The sequence below is a fragment of the Budorcas taxicolor genome, chromosome 5 (genome assembly GCF_023091745.1).
Source record: "Budorcas taxicolor isolate Tak-1 chromosome 5, Takin1.1, whole genome shotgun sequence".
Lineage (NCBI taxonomy): Eukaryota > Metazoa > Chordata > Mammalia > Artiodactyla > Bovidae > Budorcas > Budorcas taxicolor.
In genome coordinates, this window is record NC_068914.1 from 52,453,979 (window position 1) to 52,475,899 (window position 21,921).

Below are 21,921 nucleotides of genomic sequence, written 5' to 3' on the forward strand. Positions count from 1 at the left end.
CTCTTGTTCACTTTCTTCTAAATAACTATTTTTTAACTTGAAAAAAAAACTTTGAAATAAATGCCTACCTTTATTACTAAAAATGTAAAGACTTTAATATAGAATCGAATGGTTTGCAAAGAGCATTCACAGTCAGTATTTTCTGGGCTCATTGTGAGGTTTTTGTGATTGTTATTGTTGTTTTGGTAGCGGAAGTAGTTTAGGAGCTAAGCGAAAGTACCATATAAGCCATAAGTCTTTTGTTACTTTTAATTTACTTAGAAATGACATTCTCTTCACATTAAAACACAGTTTAAAGTATTAGAAATAAAACCATTTTTATGTGTGTACATCATTTTCTGTGCCAGTGGTTCTCAAATGTTAGCATACATCAAAATCACCTGAGGGGTTTGTTAAAACACAGATTACAGGCTCTACCTTCAGAGTTCTGAGTTAGCGGCTCTCCAGTGACAACTGATAGTTTTCACTTCTAGCAAATTCGTAGATGACCCTGAGAATGTTGGCATAGGGACCATAGTACTTTGAGAATTACTGGGCTATGTTTAATATTTCTTTTAGTCAATTCTTCACTGATAATTATAGGTACATGAAGAGAAATATCCAGGTCCAAATCCTAGAAACTGTGACTTGCTAAGACTAATAGAGATTTATGCTCTTTTAATTTTGTGTTTCATTAATATGATTTTCTTACACATATTTTTCTGTCATGTTATTTGGTCTTTGAAGGCTGGTTGCTAATATTTACCTTGAATTTAAATTGCATCAATTATTAGACTGAGATAAAAAAGAAGGTAAGAGAATTTCAAGTTTTCCCCTGGAAAACTATGGGAACTAAAAGTTTTCTTAACTGGTTCTAATATGCAGATTATAGCTCATGTTGCCACCTGGGTTATTAGAATTTTGCAAGCTTTTAGGATTCCCCATAGAGCATTCTATAAATGCCAGATGTTGTAGCAGTCAAATAAAGGAGATTTTTCCTCATATTTTGAGATGCATGTCACATGCAATGGAAATAACTATAGGAGGCCGGAATTAGGAAAGCTCGTAACTGAGATATTTCTTTTTGTGTGGGCTAAGAGTACAGATTCTGAGACAGAATATCTGGATTATTTGGCACCCTTACTGCTGAGACCTGGGGAAAATACTTCACCTCACTGTTTCAAGATCCTCATGTCTGCAATGGAATAATATTATCTTCCTGTTAGGGAGCTTTGAGGATTGATTAGTGAAACCACTTAACATGTACAAACAGTGCCTTACTCTTAGCAATATTATTAGTAGATACTAAATCTTGGAGAAAGAATGCTATAAAGCCCTTGGGTTTTTTCAGTCTTGCTGCTGGTAGCAGTGGAAATACAATTAAAGTTAAGTGGAAAAAAAAAAATTAGTACCAGAATTGCACTGTATGATTATACTATGCAACTCCTTTTTTTAAAATAAAACTTACAAGATGTCATATTTTCTATGGAAGAAAAGATCATTTTTTTAAAAAGCACTGTGAATTTAAAACAGGGTCAGTTCAGTTCAGTTCAGTTGCTCAGTCGTATCCGACTCTGCGACCCCATGGACTGCAGCATGCCAGGCCTCCCTGTCCATCACCAACTCCCAGAGCTCAAACTTATGTCCATTGAGTCAGTGATGCCATCCAATCATCTCATCCTCTGTCGTTCCCTTCTCCTCCTGCCTTCAATCTTTCTCAGCATCAAGAACTTTTCCAGTGAGTCAGTTCTTCACATCAGGTGGCCAAAGTATTGAAGTTTCAGCTTCAGCAACAGTCCTTCCAATGTATGTGCAGGACTGATTTCCTTTAGGATGGACTGGTTGGATCTCCATGCAGTCCAAGGGACTCTCAAAAGTCTTCTCCAGTACCACAGTTCAAAAGCATCAATTCTTCAGTGCTCAGCTTTCTTTAAAGTCCAACTCTCACATCCACACATGACTACTGGAAAAAAACCATAGCTTTGACTAGTCGGACCTTTGTCAGGAGAGTAATGTCTCTGCTTTTTAATATGCTGTCTAGGTTGGTCATAGGTTTTCTCCCAAGGGGCAAGTGTCTTTTAATTTCATGGCTGTAGTCACCATCTGCAGTGATTTTGGAGCCCCCAAAATAAAGTCTGTCACTGTTTCCATTGTTTCCCCTTCTATTTGCCATGAAGTGATGGGACCAGATGCCATGATCTTAGTTTTCTGAACGTTGAGCTTTAAGCCAACTTTTTCACTCTCCTATTTCACTTTCATCAAGAGGCTTTTTAGTTCTTCTTTACTTTCTGCCATAAGGGTAGCGTCATCTTCATATCTGAGGTTATTGATATTTCTCCCAGCAATCTTGATTCCTTCCAGCTTGTGCTTCATCCAGCCTGGCATTTCACTTGATGTACTCTGCATATTAGTTAAATAAATAGGGTGATAATATACAGCCTTGACGTACTCCTTTCCCAATTTGGAACCAGTCCTTTGTTTCATGTCCAGTTGTAGCTTTTGCTTCTTGACCTGCGTACAGATTTCTCAGGAGGCATCAGGTGGTCTGGTATTCTCATCTCTTGAAGAATTTTCCACAGTTTTTGTGATCCACATGGTCAAAGGCTTTGGTGTAGTCAATAAAGCAGAAGTAGATGTTTTTCTGGAACTCTACTGCATGTTCAATGATCCAATGGATGTTGGCAATTTGGCCTCTGGTTCCCCTGCCTTTTCTAAATCCAACTTGAACATGTGGAAGTTCGCAGTTCATGTACTGTGGAAGCCGGGCATGGAGAATTTTGAGCATTACTTTGCTAGTGTGTGTGATGAGTGCAACTGTGCGGTAGTTTGAGCATTCTTTGTCATTGCCTTTCTTTGGGATTGCAATGAAAACTGACCTTTTCCAGTCCTGTGGCCACTGCTGACTTTTTCAAATTTGCTGGCATATTGAGTGCAGCACTTTCATAGCATCATCTTTTAGGATTTGAAATAGCTCAACTGGAATTCCGTCACCTCCACTAGCTTTATTCATAGTAATGCTTTCTAAGGCCCACTTGACTTCACATTCCAGGATGTCTGGGTCTAGGTGAGTGATCACACCATCATGGTTATCTGGGTCATGAAGATCTTTTTTATATAGTTCTTCTGTAGCTGGTAGATACTTCTTATATGTTTAATTTCTGGCAGTTTTTAATGGATTACTCACTCATGAGGAAATTGCCCAGGATGATGATCACACTTAAAACCTTAAGTGAAGGAGATAATATTTTTCAAAAGCTGAAGCAGTCTGTGCATTTGCAGTGCTGAAATGGATCAGTGACACGTGACTGCAGACGGATGCCAGGGAGCCTTCGCAAGATTGTGGGAAATGATGATTGGGACAAAGGAGCTGGGTGGTTAGAATGTCACCAGGTTTTCCTTTTGCATCACATTCTGTCTGTTCCTGCCCATCTGAGACTTTCTTATTCCCAGTATCAATGAGGCAGATCTTGTTTTGTTGTTTCACTTTATTGTACTTCACCAATAATAGGTTTTTTAATAAATTGTAGGTGTATAACAACCCTGCATCAAGCTTTCCCAGTAGTACTTTTTCACTTCATGTCTCTGTTTCACATTTTGGTATTTCTTGCAGTATTTCAGCCTTTTTCATTATTACTACATTTGCTATGATAATCTGTGATCAGTGATTTTTTTCGGTTACTGTTGAAAAAGATTGTGACTCACTGAAGGCTCAGATAGAATTTTTACCAATAAAGTATTTTTAATTTAAAGTATGTAAATTTTTCCACTTAATGGCTGTTGCACTTAATAAACTACAGCATAGTGTAAACATAACTTTTACATGCACTGGAAAACAAAATTCCTCTGACCTGCTTTGTTGAGATACATGCTTTACTGAGGTAGTCTAGAATGGAACCCACAATATCTTGGAGGTATGCCTATAGGGAGAGGTCATTAGATTCCAAGCTAATAATTTGTGGTATAAAGGTAAGCAGATGAATGCAGTTGTAAATGAAAATATCAGTATAATTTTTTTCAGTAAATTCAGTAAAATGCACCCCTTGACTAAGAAAAGTCAAGGGGTGCATTTGGCAGCTTCATACCAAAAACATGTCACTGGGATCCATAGGGTTGCAAGCGTGAGATCTGAGAATATTGACGATGATTTGGTTTATCCCGCTTATGCTCAAAATAAATACAGTAGGTGGTCTAGGTGTATTGTAGTCTCATAAGGGAAATAACTCTCAAAGACTTTGAAACACTAAGTGCAGTAATAATGGAAAGTGATAGTTTTGCATGTATATGAATTTTAATCATGTTTATTTAAGACTGGTAATCCCTTCACATGGAATATATTATTAGTAATATACGTGACATGTACCAGAAGTGTACTAATCATCATTAAGGCGTTTTCTTCTTTACAGCCAAAACTCAGATATTTTAAACAATTAAGAAACATTTATGTTTTCTTCAAATATAAAAATGAAAGCCTCACATATATATCATCTATATGGATTGCGTACAGATGGCTCAAAAGACTGAAAGCCAGACTTTTTTGGGTGTCTACTAAGTGGTAGACACCAATATTATAACTTCCTTGAAGTTTTAGTCTACTCCTGCCTTTTACAGTATTTTATTCTGACTCTTTTATCTGCCCGTCTGGTGTCTGTATTTTATTTTAGAGGGTTTTATCAAATGTATTGTAAGCTTCAACTCTGTGTGCACCAAGTGTGAGACACTATAAAGCTGTGTTCACACGTCCACACATTTCTTAATGTCTTCTGGGATTAATTATAGGGCCCCCACTGGCCAGCTGGTTGATTCACTGGGTATCTTAAATTTTGCTGTCTTTGGTCTTAGAGATAACTACTGTTGTCAGAGAAAGACTTTCCAGTTCTGGAATGAGGCTGGAATGAGGATGGGGAAATATACTCCTGCATTTCTGAAGGAGAAAGAACGCCAATAGTGGAAGACAGTTGCTGGAGTCTTAATTTCATGATGCATAATATTTATCTCTCATTTTCATTCTTATGCTTCCACCCTCCTGCCTGACTGGTAACTCTCAGTTTGGAATTTCCCTGGTCTGTATTTCCAGGCTTTGGATGGTATGAGTGGGAGACAAGGAATTCTACAGCTGTCTCTGGTTCCTCCCAGCTTCCATTTGGTCTGTTGCCCACACTTTTGGAGCTGTTCTGGGGTTCTATGGGAAAACTTCCTTGCATTGCTTTGGAATCTCCCTCTGCAGATCCTGTGGGTTTGATGTTTCTTTTCTTCTCTTTGCTAAGTCATGCATCACTCTTTCATCTCCTTTCTATGTTCATGTATTACAGTCATGGAGTTAAGAGTTTTTGGTTTCTGCTCTTGCTCTTTTAAGGGAGAGTTTCTAGAAAATACCAGAGTGGTGAAGTATTTATTTCACTATGAGAAAGAAGTCTTACATCTTAACTGATTGTTCAGTTGCTAAGTCCTGTCCAGCTCTTTGTGACCCATTGGACTGTACATGCCAGGCTTCCCTTGTCCTTCACTGTCTCTCTGAGTTTGCATAAACTCATGTGTGTTGAGTCAGTGATGCCATCCAACCATCTCATCCTCTGTCACTTCCTTCTTGTCTTGCACTCAATCTTTCCAGCATCAGGGTCTTTTCCAGGGAGTCAGTTCTTCACATCAGGTGCCCAGAGTATTGGAGTTTCAGCTTCAGCATCAGTCCTTCCAATGAATATTCAAGGTTGATTTCTTTTAGGATTGACTGGTCTGATCTCTTTGCTGTCCAAGGGACTCTCAGCAGTCTTCTTCAGCCCTACAGTTTGAAAGCATCAGTTCTTCAGTGCTCAGCATTCTTTATGGTCCAACTCTACATCTGTACATGACTACTGGAAAAAGCATAGCTTTGACTATGTGGACCTTTGTCAACAAAGTGATGTCTCTGCTTTTTAATATACTATCTAGGTTTGTCATAGCTTTTCTTCCAAGGGGCGAACGTCTTTTAATTTCACGCCTACAGTCACTGTCCACAGTGCTTTTAGAGCCCAAGAAAATAAAGTCTCTCACTGTTTCCATTGTTTCCCCATCTGTTTGCCATGAAGTGATGGGACTGGAAGCTATGGTTTTAGTTTTATGAATGTTGAGTTTTAAGCCAGCTTTTTCACTCTCCTCTTTCTCAATAAGAGGCTCTTTAGTTTCTCTTCCTTTTGTGCCATGAGAGTGGTATCATCTGCCTATCTGAGGTTTTTGATATTTCTCCCAGCAATCTTGATTCCAGCTTGTGCTTCATCCAGCCCAGCATTTCTCATAACGTGCTCTGCATATAAGTTAAATAGGCATGGTAACAATATACAGCCTTGACATACTCCTTTCCCAATTTGGAACCAGTCCATTGTTCCATGTTGAGTTCTGTTGCTTCTTGACCTGCATGCATGTTTCTCAGGAGGTAGGTAAGGTGGTCTGGTATTCCCATTTCTGTGTATTCCCATCTCTGTGTAATTTACACAGTTTGTTGTGACCCCACAGTGAAAAGACTCAGCATAGTCAATGAAGCAGATGATTTTTTTCTGGAATTCCCTTGCTTTTTCTGTGATCAAATGGATGTTGGCAGTTTGATCTCTGGTTCCTCTGCCTTTTCTAAATGCAGTTTGTACATCTGGAAGTTCTCAGTTCACATACTGTTGAAACCTAGCTGGAAGGATTTTGTGCATCACCTTGCTAGCATGTGAAATCCTCTTATGTAATCTCCCCTCATTGCTTTTCTCTGTTCCAAATGATCCTCCGTAGCTGCACCGGAGCTAGAGTTTAGAAATACAGTCATGTCGGTCAGTGTTACGTCTCCTACGTAAGAATAAGCTTTCACCTCAAGTACTGACATAGCCTTCTTTGCACAGGACCCTTATCCGATCCCTGTTATTTTTTCTCTAGCTTTTCAATGTGCCTCTTCCCCACTTTCTGAACAAATGGAATTATTCTGAACAAATGGATTCAGAATTCAGAATGTGAAATACACCCCTGCCTCTTACTATGTTTCACCATCTTTCATTATATATATGGGATATGCTTTTCCCTTCTCTCTGCTTGTCAAAGCTTATCCTTTTGGATGGCATTCCTCAATCTTCCATTATTCTTCTAGAACCTTCATAGTTGTGGCCGTCTTTTTTTATCTTTTCTTTTTTGCCATTTTTCTTTGAGCAAAGTTGCTCTTAAAAACTGGAGTGAATTGGCTTCAGAAGGAAAGTTTTCTTCTCAAATCAAGTGGGAGCTATCCTGTAATTTTTAGGGAGGAAGGTAAATTACTTAATAATTTAATAATTTTGCACTTTAAAGCAGTTCCTATCTATAGTATTTAGAATAGGTTAGTACATAGCCTGCCTAACTTAGAAACAATTTCTAGGACTTTTAAAGTAATTTGTGTGAGAGATGATGAGAAGTTGAACCAGAACAATTACATCAGCAATGGAGCTGTAGGGTCAGAAGGCATGAAGAAGATCAAGTTAACAGAACTGGGTTAGAGATTGGATGTGAGAAAGAAAAAACAGCACAGGGAAATTATTGGAATTTATTTTATGCTTACTTTAGAATTTACCTGCTTTCAAAGACCTTCTGATTTGCTGGGTTGTTTGTTCATTAATATTCATTTTTTAACTGCTTCAACAATTTTTTATTAAGTAACTGCTATTCAGCTCACTCATTTATTCAAGTTTTTAATGAGTGACTACTGTATACCAGGGAATACAGTAGGCACTTTGGATATAAGGTCAACAAAACTAAATTATTCAGTCTAGGAGGGAAAACTAATTAAATAATCAGTCATATAAGCTTGGGTTTACATTTCAGTGATTAAAAAAGTGACCAGCCTAAGAAAAAATGGGCAAATACACAACTCATCAAAGAAATACAGTGGCAATGAAATTCCCCCTCAGAAATGCTGAAAAGCACTACTTCTGAATCTGGGAGATAGCTTTTCAGAAAAGTTGGTCAATTTACATCCAACTGTGAGTTTATAAGAATGCCCTGTCACACTCTTGCCAGCACTGAATATTATCATGTTTAAGTCTTTGCCAATTCTATAAACAAAATTAATGTTCACTTTTAATCAACCTCCAAACAGTGAATTTTTGAAAAACTTCATAAACAGTATTTTCCTACTAACTGAGTTAATCATATACTTGGTGACTCTATTACATGCATTGTGATGATAGTGATATTATCAAAAGTTTTTAACGTGTTCATTTTATAATAATACCTCTTTAGGACTTCCAAGATGGTGCAGTGGTAAAGAATCCACCTCCCAATGTAGGAGACACAAGAAATGTGGGTTCAGTCCCTGGGTCAGGAAGATCTCTTGGAGAGGGAAATGGCAACCCACTCCAGTATTCTTGGCTGGAAAATCCCGTGGACCGAGAAGCATGGTGGGCTAGAGTCCTTGGGGTCGCAAAGAGTCGGACTTTACTGAGCGCATACACTCACTCATAGCCCTCAGTATTGAGATTTCTAGAAGGTCTGCAAGAGCCATGACATTGACCTCCATGGATCATTGGTCTTATCATTTCTGTGATAACACCTGAAGATCCAGTCTGGGTTCAAATTCCAAGCTGACCAAAAATAGCATGTTTTAAATCTTAAATCCTTAGTAATTTTGCTAATCCTTTTGTCTAAGTTTGCCTGTTGTTCATGGATTTTTGAGTCATATACTGAGGTGTGTAAAATCAGCTTTTACGTCTCTATTCCTATTCAGCAGGAGAAAATTGATTTTTCCCAAATCAAAGTTACTTCCAGTTTAAAGCCCAGTATTATCAGAAAGTGTAAGTGAAGTCATTCAGTTGTGTCCGACTCGTTGTGACCCCGTGGGCTGTAGCCTACCAAGCTCCTCTGTCCATGGGATTCTCCAGGCAAGAATACTGGAGTGGGTTGCCATTTCCGACCCAGGGATCGAACCTGGGTTTCCCGCATTGGAGGCAGACACTTTAACCTCTGAGCCACCAGGAAAGCCAAAGGCCCAGTCAACTCCCGAGTCTTCTCCTTCCCTGTGCACATTTCTTTCTGAAGGGTGGTCTGGGGAGGGTTGGGGCCCAGGGTTACTTGTTCTCATGGCTCTGTGGTGCCGCGTCTTCTGGGACACCAGTGCCCCTCAGTGCTGCTGCCTGGTGACGGCGAAACTTACGATGCCTGTCAGACTGTACTGATCATAACCTATGATCACATCTTTCTTTCTTTTTGTCCTTTCGTGTATCAGTTCTCAGCATTCTTCCTGTCCTGATTTCAAATACTCTCTAGGATAAGTGGCTTTCCCTTAGACAATTCCATATTGTTTTCAGGAATTGGAAAAAAACAAAAAATAGATGCCGTCCCACAAACTTTTGGTACATGTTATGCTTTTTGAGTCCTTCTTGGGTCCACATGTGGCTGTGAAATTCTGCCCAGACAAGTGGCCTGTTAGGGCACATCTTAGCACCTTTCCTTTCTTCCAGTTGTCTTCCAGTACTAGTCCTCTTTCTGGGAAAAATACTTCCCTAGTCCACCATTTATGGCCTATCTTTTATGTGCTTCGTACTTTGCTGATTCAAATAATGCAGAAGCCTCTTACTGCCATGGAAATTCTTGGCTTTCAAAATGATTTCTGTCTGCTGTGGGTTTAGAAGGGCCTATTTGCCTTCTGAAAGGCAGTGAATTGACTAAACTGGAGAGTAGTGCTTATGGGACTGTCACTACTCCTTGAATGTTGGGGAGACACTAATGGAAGAAGTAAATGCAGAGTTAAAACTGGCTCAAGTGATGTTTTAAAATTATCAGACTTCACTAATAATATTTTCTAATTAAGTTATCAGTTCAGTCCCTCAGTCGTGACTGACTCTTTGTGACCCCATGGACTACAGCATTCCAGGCTTCCCTGCCCATCACCAACTCCTGGAGTTTACTCAAACTCATGTCCATTGAGTCGGTGATACCATCAAACCATCTCATCCTCAATCGTCCCCTTCTCCTCCTGCCTTTGATCTTTCCCAGCATCAGTGTCTTTTCCAGGGAGTCAGTTCTTTGCATCAGGTGTCCAAAGTATTGGAGTTTCAGCTTCAGCATCAGTCCTTCGAATGAATATTCAGGACTTTAGATTATAGGTTAGTGTATTTCTATTAATATAGATTCTTGACTAAAGAGTCCATCTTTCCCAACCTACTTCTCTACATTCTTTTGATCATTTAGCACTCATTATAAATAAATTAATGTCTCTGACACATTTGTGTACCTCTGTGCAGTATATTTGCTTTTTGCCTCTCTTCTTTTCACAGCTATTTGTAAGACCTCCCCAGACAGCCATTTTGCTTTTGTGTATTTCTTTTCCATGGGGATGGTCTTGATCCCTGTCTCCTGTACAATGTCATGAACCTCTGTCCATAGTTCATCAGGCACTATGAGATCTAGGCCCTTAAATCTATTTCTCACTTCCACTGTATAATCATAAGGGATATGATTTAGGTCATACCTGAATAGTCTAGTGGTTTTCCCTACTTTCTTCAATTGAAATCTGAATTTGGCAATAAGGAGTTCATGATCTGAGCCACAGTCAGCTCCTGGTCTTGTTTTAGTTGACTGTATAGAGCTTCTCCATCTTTGGCTGCCAAGAACATAATTAATCTGATTTCGGTGTTGACCATCTGGTGATGTCCATGTGTAGAGTCTTCTCTTGTGTTGTTGGAAGAGGGTGTTTGCTATGCCCAGTGCATTTTATTGGCGAAACTCTATTAGTCTTTGCCCTGCTTCATTCCGCATTCCAAGGCCAAATTTGCCTGTTTCTCCAGGTGTTTCTTGACTTCCTACTTTTGCATTCCAGTCCCCTATAATGAAAAGGACATCTTTTTTGGGTGTTAGTTCTAAAAGGTCTTGTAGGTCTTCATAAAACCGTTCACCTTCAGCTTCTTCGGCATTAGTGGTTGGGGCATAGACTTGGATAACTGTGATATTGAATGGTTTGCCTTGGAGACGAACAGAGATCATTCTGTTGTTTTTGAGATTGCATCCAAGTACGGTATTTTGGACTCTTTTGCTGACCATGATGGCTACTCCATTTCTTCTGAGGGATTCCTGCCCGCAGTAGTAGATATAATGGTCATCTGAGTTAAATTCACCCATTCCAGTCCATTTTAGTTCGCTGATTCCTAGAATGTCGACGTTCACCCTTGCCATCTCTTGTTTGACCACTTCCAATTTGCCTTGATTCATGGACCTGACATTCCAGGTTCCTATGCAATATTGCTCTTTACAGCATCGGATCTTGCTTCTATCACCAGTCACATCCACAACTGGGTATTGTTTTTGCTTTGGCTCCATCCCTTCATTCTTTCTGGAGTTATTTCTCCACTACTCCAGTAGCATATTGGGCACCTAATGACCTGGGCAGTTCCTTTTTTGGTATCCTATCATTTTGCCTTTTCCTACTGTTCATGGGGTTCTCAAGGCAAGAACACTGAAGTGGCTTGCCATTCCCTTCTCCAGTGGACCACATTCTGTCAGACCTCTCCACCATGACCCGCCTGTCTTGGGTTGCCCTGCAGGCATGGCTTGGTTTCACTGAGTTAGACAAAGCTGTGGTCCTAGCGTGATTAGATTGACTAGTTTTCTGTGAGTATGGTTTCAGTGTGTCTGCCCTCTGATGCCCTCTTGCAACACCTACCATCTTACTTGGGTTTCTCTTACCTTGGGCATGGGGTATCTTTTCACGGCTGCTCCAGCAAAGCACATGGAAAAGAAATGCAAAAAAGCAAAATGGCTGTCTGGGGAGCCCTTACAAATAGCTGTGAAAAGAAGAGAGGCAAAAATCAAAGGAGAAAAGGTAAGATATAAGCATCTGAATGCAGAGTTCCAAAGAATAGCAAGAAGAGATAAAGAAAGCCTTCTTCAGCGATCAGTGCAAATAGAGGAAAACAACAGAATGGAAAAGACTAGAGATCTCTTCAAGGAAATTAGAGATACCAAGAGAACATTTCATGCAAAGATGGGCTCGATAAAGGACAGAAATGGTATGGACCTAACAGAAGCAGAAGACATTAAGAAGAGGTGGCAAGAATACACGGAAGAACTGTACAAAAAAGATCTTCATGACCCAGATAATCATGATGATGTGATCACTAATCTAGAGCCAGACATCTTGGAATGTGAAGTCAAGTGGGCCTTAGAAAGCATCACTATGAACAAAGCTAGTGGAGGTGATGGAATTCCAATTGAGCTGTTTCAAATCCTGAAAGATGATGCTGTGAAAGTGCTGCAGTCAATGTGCCAGCAAATTTGGAAAACTGAGCAGTGGCAACAGGACTGGAAAAGGTCAGTTTTCATTCCAATTCCAAAGAAAGGCAATGCAAAAGAATGCTCAAACTACCACACAATTGCACTCATCTCACATGCTAGTAAAGTAATGCTCAAAATTCTCCAAGCCAGGCTTCAGCAATATGTGAACAGTGAACTCCCTGATGTTCAAGCTGATTTTAGAAAAGGCAGAGGAACCAGAGATCAAATTGCCAACATCTGCTGGATCATGGAAAAAGCAACAGAGTTCCAGAAAAACATCCATTTCTGCTTTATTGACTATGCCAAAGCCTTTGACTGTGTGGATCACAATAAGCTGTGGAAAATTCTTAAAGAGATGGGAATACCAGACCACCTGACCTGCCTCTTGAGAAATCTGTATGCAGGTCAGGAAGCAATGGTTATAACTGGACATGGAACAACAGACTGGTTCCAAGTAGGAAAAGGAGTATGTCAAGGCTGTATATTGTCACCCTGCTTATTTAACGTCTATGCAGAGTACTTCATGAGAAACGCTGGACTGGAAGAAACACAAGCTGGAATCAAGATTGCCTCAGATATGCAGATGACACCACGCTTATGGCAGAAAGTGAAGAGGATCTAAAAAGCCTCTTGATGAACGTGAAAGAGGAGAGTGAAAAAGTTGGCTTAAAGCTCAACATTCAGAAAACGAAGATCATGGCATCCGGTCCCATCACTTCATGGGAAATAGATGGGGAAACAGTGGAAACAGTGTCAGACTTTATTTTTTGGGGCTCCAAAATCACTGCAGATGGTGACTGCAGCCATGAAATTAAAAGACCCTTACTCCTTGGAAGACAAGTTATGACCAACCTAGATAGTATATTCAAAAGCAGAGACATCACTTTGCCGACTAAGGTCTGTCTAGTCAAGGCTATGGTTTTTCCTGTGGTCATGTATGGATTTGAGAGTTGGACTGTGAAGAAGGCTGAGTGCCGAAGAATTGATACTTTTGAACTGTGGTGTTGGAGAAGACTCTTGAAAGTCCCTTGGACTGCAAGGAGATCCAACCAGTCCATTCTGAAGGAGATCAGCCCTGGGATTTCTTTGGAAGGAATGATGCTAAAGCTGAAACTCCAGTACTTTGGCCACCTCATGCAAAGAGTTGACTCATTGGAAAAGACTCTGATGCTGGGAGGGATTAGGGGCAGGAGGAGAAGGGGACAACAGAGGATGAGATGGCTGGATGGCATCACGGACTCGATGGACGTGAGTCTGAGTGAACTCCAGGAGATGGTGATGGACAGGGAGGCCTGGCGTGCTGCGATTCATGGGGTCGCAAAGAGTCGGACATGACTGAGCGACTGAACTGTGCAGTATATGCAATAATAAAAAGTCATAATTATTTTATTTAACTGTCAGGTTGCTTAAAATACGCTCATCAAATTCTGAAATTATGGTTAAAAAATTCAGGAATAGATTGTTTTGATACACAACAGCAGTACATTATGTTGTCAGTAGTTAAAAAGAAGTCATCATGAGCAAAAGTTTAAGACTCCATGGAGAATCAAAGAACTTGTGATGTTGTTTTGCTGTAACAGAACAAAAGCAATGTGGTATCTATCTATTGTCTTCTATTTTTGTTTGTTTTGGGTGTTTTGCCATATTTATTAATCCATTTGCAGTTTTACTGAGAAATAATTTATATACAGCATGATAGTTTGGTTATATACGCCAGTGTGTGTTTTAAGTAGCTACCATCGTGTCCGACTCTGTGTGACTCTATGGACTAGCCTTCCAGGCTCCTCTGTCCATGGGATTCTCCACTCAAGTATACTGGGTGGGTTGCCATCTCCTGCTCCGCCAGGGTATCTTCCCAACCCAAGGATCTAACCCATGTCTCTTACGTCTCCTGCATTAGCAAGCGAGTTCTTTACCACTAGCACTAGCTGGGAAGCCTTTGGTTTACATATACTGTGAAATTATTACTATAATAATTTCAGTAGATTCAGTAACATCCATCTGCTCACATAGAATAAAAAGAACAAAGCAAGGAGGAGGAAGTCTTTTCTCCTTATTCACACCAGGGTTTATTATTTCATCATTTTGATAACAGCCATTCTAACAGGCGTGAGGTAATATCACATTGTGGTTTTAATTTGCATTTCCCTAATGACTGGTGATACTGAACATCTTTCCTCATACCTGTTGGCCTTCTGTATATTTTCTTTAGAGAAATGTCTATTCAGATCTTTTGCCTATTTTTAATTGGATTATTTGTATTTTCCTTTTGCATTATATGATTTTTAAAAATGTATTTTAGATATTAATTCCGTCATTACACGAGTAGTTTGCAAATATTTTTCCCATTTTTTTGGGTAGTCTTTTCACTTTATTGATAGTTTCTTTTGCTGTGTCAAAGCTTTTTAGTTTGGTACAGTCCCATTTGTTCTTAATTTTATTTTTTTGAGCTTTACATGTCATATTCAAAAATTCATTCCCAAGACCCATGTCAAAGAATTGATTCCTGTGTTTATTTCTCGGAGTTTCATGGTTTCAAGGTTAGTCCATTTTGAGTTAATTTTTGTCAAGTGGCATAAGACATGGGTGCGGTTTCATTCTTTCACATGTGAGTATCTAATTATCTCAGCACCATTTACTGAATTAACTGCCTGTTCTCTGTTGAGTGTTCTTAGCCCTTTTGTCAAATGTTACTTGACTGTATATGCTTGGGTTATTTTTAGGTTTTCAGATTTGTTCCATTGGTCTGTTTATTGCTTTTTGTATCATATTGTTTTGATGACCATAGCTTTCTAGTATGGCTTGAAATCAGGAATATTGCCTTCTCTCTGACCCTATTGTTTTGTAATTTAAAAACAAGCATTGTAAAAGAAATATTTTAGTGTATGTGCTGCTGAAGAGAGCACTGTAAAAGAAAAATTATAGGATCGATACTTTAGAGATCATTATAACTTGCAGCAATTTTCCTTCATTAGTTAGGTTATCTACATTTGGGTAGACAGCTAATATTTAAGGATTTGACAGTGATACTGATGAATTATGTTAATAAACTAATTACAGTTAACATAAATGTATTTTATATTGAAACACGAACTACTAACACTATTTCACATTTAACAAATATTTAGGAAGTGAAAGGCCATGTTCCAAGAGTATAAATTTATTCAATCCTCACAATAATTCCATTAGTAGATAATACTGTTATTACCATTTTATAGGTGAGAAAAATCTGATACTGAGAGAAAATAAATGTTCCGTTAATGTCCACATGGATAGTAAATGGAAGAGCAGAAATTTCAGCCCTGTAGATTGTTCCTTAAAGAATACCTGCTGTTGCATACAGGCCCTAAAACACATGCTGATAGATACAAAGTATAAAATATGCCATGGTGCATTTAATTCTATTATTTTAACTCACTGTGAATGAATAGTTAGACATACAAATGTGCTAGGGTTTCTAAGTAGCACTTTGGCAAGTGTAATCTCATTAATTCTTCTGTATTATAATTAATTAATTATAATTAAATATAATTACTACATGAGATGACATTTATATTCATAACATTGCAGTTAAAATAGTTGAGAAAAGTTGGCTTAAGATGCTTAAAGGTAAATGCTATTTAAAGTTTTGGTCAGAACCTTGATGACTTAAATACTCACTGATCCTGCTATAGAAAATACAAAATATTGATTTATGAGTAATTTGATGTTATTTTCAATTATATTGGTTTCTTCACACACACACAAAATAACCCTCTAATTTGTAGTATAATCCTACAAAATATGTTACCACACATTTTACTCATTCAACTGAGGTTAAAATGTTAAATAATGTGATTATTTTAGTGGAAATTAACCAAGGGCAACTTTGGAGCTTGGATCCAAAATCTGGTCATGATTTCACCATTCTGTTCAAATAAATTCTGTATTTATTTGAACAACAGGTTTTAATGATGGTTGACAAGATTGTTTGTATCTTCTTTCATCATATTATTACAGTAAGTTTATTGATGATTTTTAAACACACTTATATACCATATGTCCTTTGTTTGAAGATTGTCTTCTTAAAGACACACTTCCTATTTCCACTTTTTTAAATTTAAGTTTTCATTAAAGACATGAAACTGTAAGCTTATATTTAATATTTAGAATGTATAGAAGTTTCTAGGTAGTTGTTTTATATTTCATCATCTATATTATAACCCTTTGGAAAACACTGATTTATTTGAATCAAGTATCTTCTACACATATCTATTAGAAGGACTAAGTAAAATACACAGGAAGTAATTTTTAAGTTCATTTATTTAGTCTGAATATATTTTTCTGATTGCTGCTAAGTCAGAGTTATTATCTGAGCAAAATTTCACTTGTTGAAGTTGCTGGATAAGTCAAAGCACTTGGGCTTGGGATTCCTCTAGAAGAAATCCTGGACTAAGTGAAAAAATGTTTCTTGAGCTCAGTCAGAGGCTTTCTCAACAAGGTCTTGACGCCAACCAGCTGACTTCCCATCTGTTTTCTCACCTAAGTCCCAGAGGGCTTTGGATAGAGGATAAGGCACTGTTAGCATGCATTCGGAGAATAGAAGTATTATTGTTTTTACTTTTAACGCATTCTATTTTGTATATATTTAAATAAATGTTAAATAAGCATAATTTCTATAATTTCATACCTTCATTAAAAAAAAAAAAAATCCAGGCAGTATGAGCTTTGTTGGAGGTGGTGTAATGATGGAAGCATTCACTGAAGGCCTAGATGAGAACATTGCAGCCTCAAAATTGGACACGTTCCTCAGAGTTTGGATGGGGGACAGATCTGTGGCCTCGGTGAATTAGATAGCAGCAGTCAGAGATGTGACTAGTGTAAGAAAGCAAGGAATCCAGTTTCTCCAGTCTTTGACTGCCAATACTTCCACATTTTTTAACCTTTGAGCAATGATAACATCAACAAATATTTGTTGGAAAGCCACCATAGCAAATAACATTTAGATGCCATAAAATAGTAATAATAGGCCTTTTTTCAGGATCAACTCTGTGACAGGTCCTTTATAAGTTCAACCTTATTAGTCTTGACATAATATTATAAGTATTATATCATCATTATTTTGCAGATAAGGAATCAGGTTTAGAAAATATAAGCAATTTGTTCAAGGTTCCAGGGGGAAGCAAAGAGTCTTCTGGGCCTCCAAGCAGTGTCTGCTTGAGTTCAGAACTCATATTCTTCATCATTGTGGATCCTTTAGAGTCAGTTAACTGGTCCTTATAAATAACTCGCTGCCTCAGGGATAGGCACAAGTAAAGTCTGGCTCACACTGAAATTTCTACTAGACACCAAATGATTAATGCTATCATTTGATTGACGTGTAGGTGAAGGGAGAGCACTCAATTTTTTAAGATTATGAACAGTGTAAATCTTATAAAATTAAATTTTTGCCATAACACAAGTAGAATAAAATCTTAATTGAGGAAGATGATCAACAAATAAAAATGTCAATCTAGAAATTGTGCTTGTTTTCTAATTAAGGAGACAGTTGTGCAAGTGATTTTTCTTACACTTTAATGATCTTCAGTATAAAGAAGATAATGAGCGTGAAGAAAGAAGATGTAGTGTTGCCATCATATATGTTTTTCTTACGCAGTAGGATATACCTCAAATTACTGATATCTTTCAGAACACATTCTACCAGTACATATGCATTAAGATGCCACCTTATATCTTCCAAAATAAAGACTTATTTTCTTTTGTGTTATATTTTGAAATGTTTGTACCTAGGATCCATTATAAAACACTTGGCAGTCCCGTTTTTAGATTTTGGTCCTGTAAAAAATACTAGTATAAGTATGTGGCAAGACACATATGTAAGATGTGTCTTACAAATTTAGAAGCAATGGAAACATTTTTAAACAAAATAAGTATCTTTTGTTAGGGGGGATTGATACTATGTATAATATAACATCACAAATAGTGGTAAATTTTGGTAAAATGGTTTTAGAAGTATTATTAAAATATTGTTACATGAAAAGCTGAAAATGCAGAGTGATAGGTAAAACTGAGCTAGATTTGGTTACCCATTCTGTCATGAGTATGTTTATATGGTGTGTAATATGATGTCATGCGGTGAAGTGTGTGGGTGTAGAAAAAGGTCTAGAACTATTCATATCAAGTCATTCAAACGTGAGTGGGGTTGCAAGTATGGGAAACTTTTATATGTCCGGTTTTTACACTTCTGTTTTACTTTATTTTTGTAAAAACGTGTATTAATTTTGTTAGACAATTTTTTTCTTTTTTTGCAGTTGCCTGGGTCTCAGTGCTCATGACCACAAGGCACAACTTACATTTCCAGGCTGATCTGTCCTGATTTCAGGCATCCTGCCTTAATTACATGATTTTCAACTCTGCGCTTGATTTCTTTGTCCCTCTGCCTCTCTGTACCCTGTACCCTCGGGGGGAAAGCCCTTCCCTTCCCTTCCTCTCTTCAGGCTCGACTGTGTTTCCAGTTACTTCCAGTGCTTCTCCTAGAACACATTTTTACATCTCTCAGTGATTTGTCCTCCTCTCCTCCTATTTCAGGTTTTCATTCTTCTATCACATCATGTTACGGTCTGCCTTGTAAGTGTACTACTATGTCCCTGTCAGCCTCTCATGAAACTGAAGTTTTCTCCCTATAATTAGATTAGATTACATCAGTAAGTGCCTATAACATTTGAAAGATTAGTAACAGTTTATTATTTTTGTGAAGTTTTTGAACAGTTTCAATTTTTTCCTCGATCATAATCTGTTTTTGGAGAGACACCTCTTCTTTAAATGGATAGCCAAGCTTAGAGTTCATAAACTATACTCAATTCTCTATTAATTACAATTTCTCCATAATAGCTGCATTTAAACTTGCTCTGTTCTCTTATAAAAACACATTACGAGAAGCTGAAATGGGATTTGACAATTCAAATAAAATAGCTTAGGCATCTGCAATTATTTCATAAAATGATGCCAAAATATTATCACATGTAGTATCTCACATGACAGATTTAATAAAGCCTGCTCAGAGAAACACACATTTTTATAGTGAGATTCCTATATAAGTCAATCCAGGTGGCTTCCTTTTACAAGGACAGACAGGATTCTTTTCAGTATGATGGAACGAGAGGCAAGAGAGTAAAAACTGAAACTTAATGCGAACAGGAGCTTCCTCAGTAGTCATCCAGGAAGGGAGTTTTGCTCTGTCACAAGTGACTGGTCCCTGGTTTTGAAAAAAAGTGAACTTAAAAGTTATTTTACAACTATTTCCTTTTGAGCTATGACTTCTTAAGCTGGAATGTGATCCAGAATAACATCCCTCTGTATCCAGCATTTGTCTTGAGCATTTTTATTGCCTCTCTTTTCCCTCATCTCATCTCACTTCTTCCCTCCCTCTGTTCAACAGATTTACACAGACTGGGCCAACCACTACCTAGCAAAATCGGGCCACAAACGGCTGATCAAGGATTTGCAGCAAGACATTGCAGATGGAGTCCTGCTAGCAGAAATCATCCAGATCATTGGTGAGACCTCCCCTCTGGAAAAACAAAACAAAACTTGAAAGTCTCTGTCCCCACCTACTTTGGGTAAAATACAATTTAAGTCGAATGCTTAGAAACTTGGTCCATGTGTCTGTGAGATTAATGTAGCTCTCCCTGTGGTTTAATTAAAATGTTTATGTGAGAATGTTTGAAAAAGGCAGTTTGGCCGTACTTGTAAATGGCTAGAGCAGTATCTTTACATACACTGAATTGTCAGAAATGAACGCTTCATTAAACCATATGTCTCCCATGTGTGCTTTTTGTTAGCTGGAGCAACTCATACACTCTGAGATTCCTTGAAACTGTATCCTGATCCAGCAGGGACAATTGTGAAAGGTTTCATGTCAGCAGTCATTTGGCACAAGCTGAGGAATTAGCGGCAACTTCCTTCTCAGTCACTTTTTTTATTTTCTTTATTTGCCTGATTTCTGCATATGGACTTGGCGGCTGCTACAAGTGTGTCCTGTACACAGCTTAGGAGACAAAGTGAATGTAGCAGCAGCGTTTGCTTGTTTTTTGTTTTTTTTTTTTCCTTTTTTTTTTTTCTTAGTCTCTTGTGTGTGTGTTTCACTTCATGGCTCAAGCATGTCGTTCTTTTTTTCTCTCCTTTATTTTATTTCTTGGCTTTAGCAAATGAAAAAGTTGAAGATATCAATGGATGTCCTAGGAGTCAATCTCAGATGGTAAGAATCATGTTTATTCTAAATATAATGCCTGTCTTCACTTCCAGAGTTAACTGCATTTATAAATGGACTAGAAATTTCTTTTGCATATGTTCCTGCTTATTCAAGAAACCGTTTGATTGTATTCTATCATGGATGTATATTTCTTTGGGTGCAATTTAGGAAAAAGTGATAGCATCAATATGTTTGAATATGTATGACTTTTGAAAAAACAGTCTCCAGGTGTTTTATCAGATCCTTGACATTTTTTTGTGTTCTGATGTCTGAATAATTTCACTAGTGGCAGGAAATCCCATTTCCAGTTTTAAGGGGAGCTTTTTTGTCTGAGCAACTGATTTGAAGAACAAAAGTTGTCATGTACATTTAAAAAATATATAAATAGTATTTTCTTTGCTCATAACAAAGCCCAGTATAAACATATGAACTCTTCAGCACTTTTGGAAATGACTCTATAAAGGCAGACTGCTGGTTTTGCTGAGCAGGGACTAACTAGGGGATATGATTCATAGCCTTTTCCAGAAAGTAGCCGATCTAGAGGTCTGTATCTCCCCCAGCCCTCTCTTATCTTTACTAGTTGGTAAAGGGTAGAGTTTTGTAATAAAACTATAGATTGATAAATTTCTGAGATTAGAAGCCCACCCCTTTATTAATTAAATAACCACAACTTAATTTTATAGGACAACCTGAAGCCAAAATGCCTTAGCTGAAGTTACATCAGCAGATATAATTAGGAGTGACAACCAAAATTCAGAAGATGAGGCTTTTCCAAAACCCTTTTTAGCATAGAATAGACATTGAAAATAAAAATGATGAGTACTTAATTGACAGCAATACGAAGAATGAAAAGAAATGATAAAATTTTTGACCTGCTGACCTGATATCAGTAATGTTGGAAAACTGAAATCCAAAATAATAAAAAAGAATTTAGTTTTAAAGAGTGATTAACTAGCATGTCTGGTGTGTGTGTGTGTGTTCAAGCACAGTGTCTTGAACTCTCTGTCGCTGTTGTGAAAAAAATCACTATAAAGAAAGATTCTCTGTAAAACACTTTAGTGTTAGGAAAAGTCCCTGATCTAATTACTCTGGGCACAAAGATGACTCTATAAAAATTAATTATGGTTGTTTCCTGAAGTTTTCCTGGAAGCAATTATAATACCTTTGGGCCCTGCTGCAGTAAAAGCTCCTTGATGTTGGCAAAGACATGTAACTTCTCTGACCCTCTGCTTTCTCATCTATAAAATGAACCCTAATAATGATATGATAATAACATATAACTATGGACAATCTTTAGTACCTAAACTGATTTGGAAATGCAGAATAGTACTGCTCCAAACTTTATAAAGGGCACATTCATTAATTAATACCTGTTAAAAACTTTTTAAGGTTTCTTATAAAAGCACTGTAGTCCCTGAATATCACATTATGTTTCTCAAACCCAACACTATTGGTTTTACTTTCCATAT

The 21,921-nt window shown here is 37.8% G+C and overlaps 1 protein-coding gene across 1 annotated transcript in view; it reads left to right on the top strand.

The window, feature by feature from the left end:
• NAV3 (neuron navigator 3) overlaps positions 1 to 21,921 on the top strand; it is a 382,585-nt gene that overhangs the window by 93,534 nt on the left and 267,130 nt on the right. Inside the window, exons 2-3 of the mRNA XM_052639853.1 lie at positions 19,640 to 19,757; positions 20,406 to 20,458. Of these exons, the coding sequence (XP_052495813.1) occupies positions 19,640 to 19,757; positions 20,406 to 20,458 (171 nt within the window). The remainder of the gene's footprint in view (positions 1 to 19,639; positions 19,758 to 20,405; positions 20,459 to 21,921) is intronic.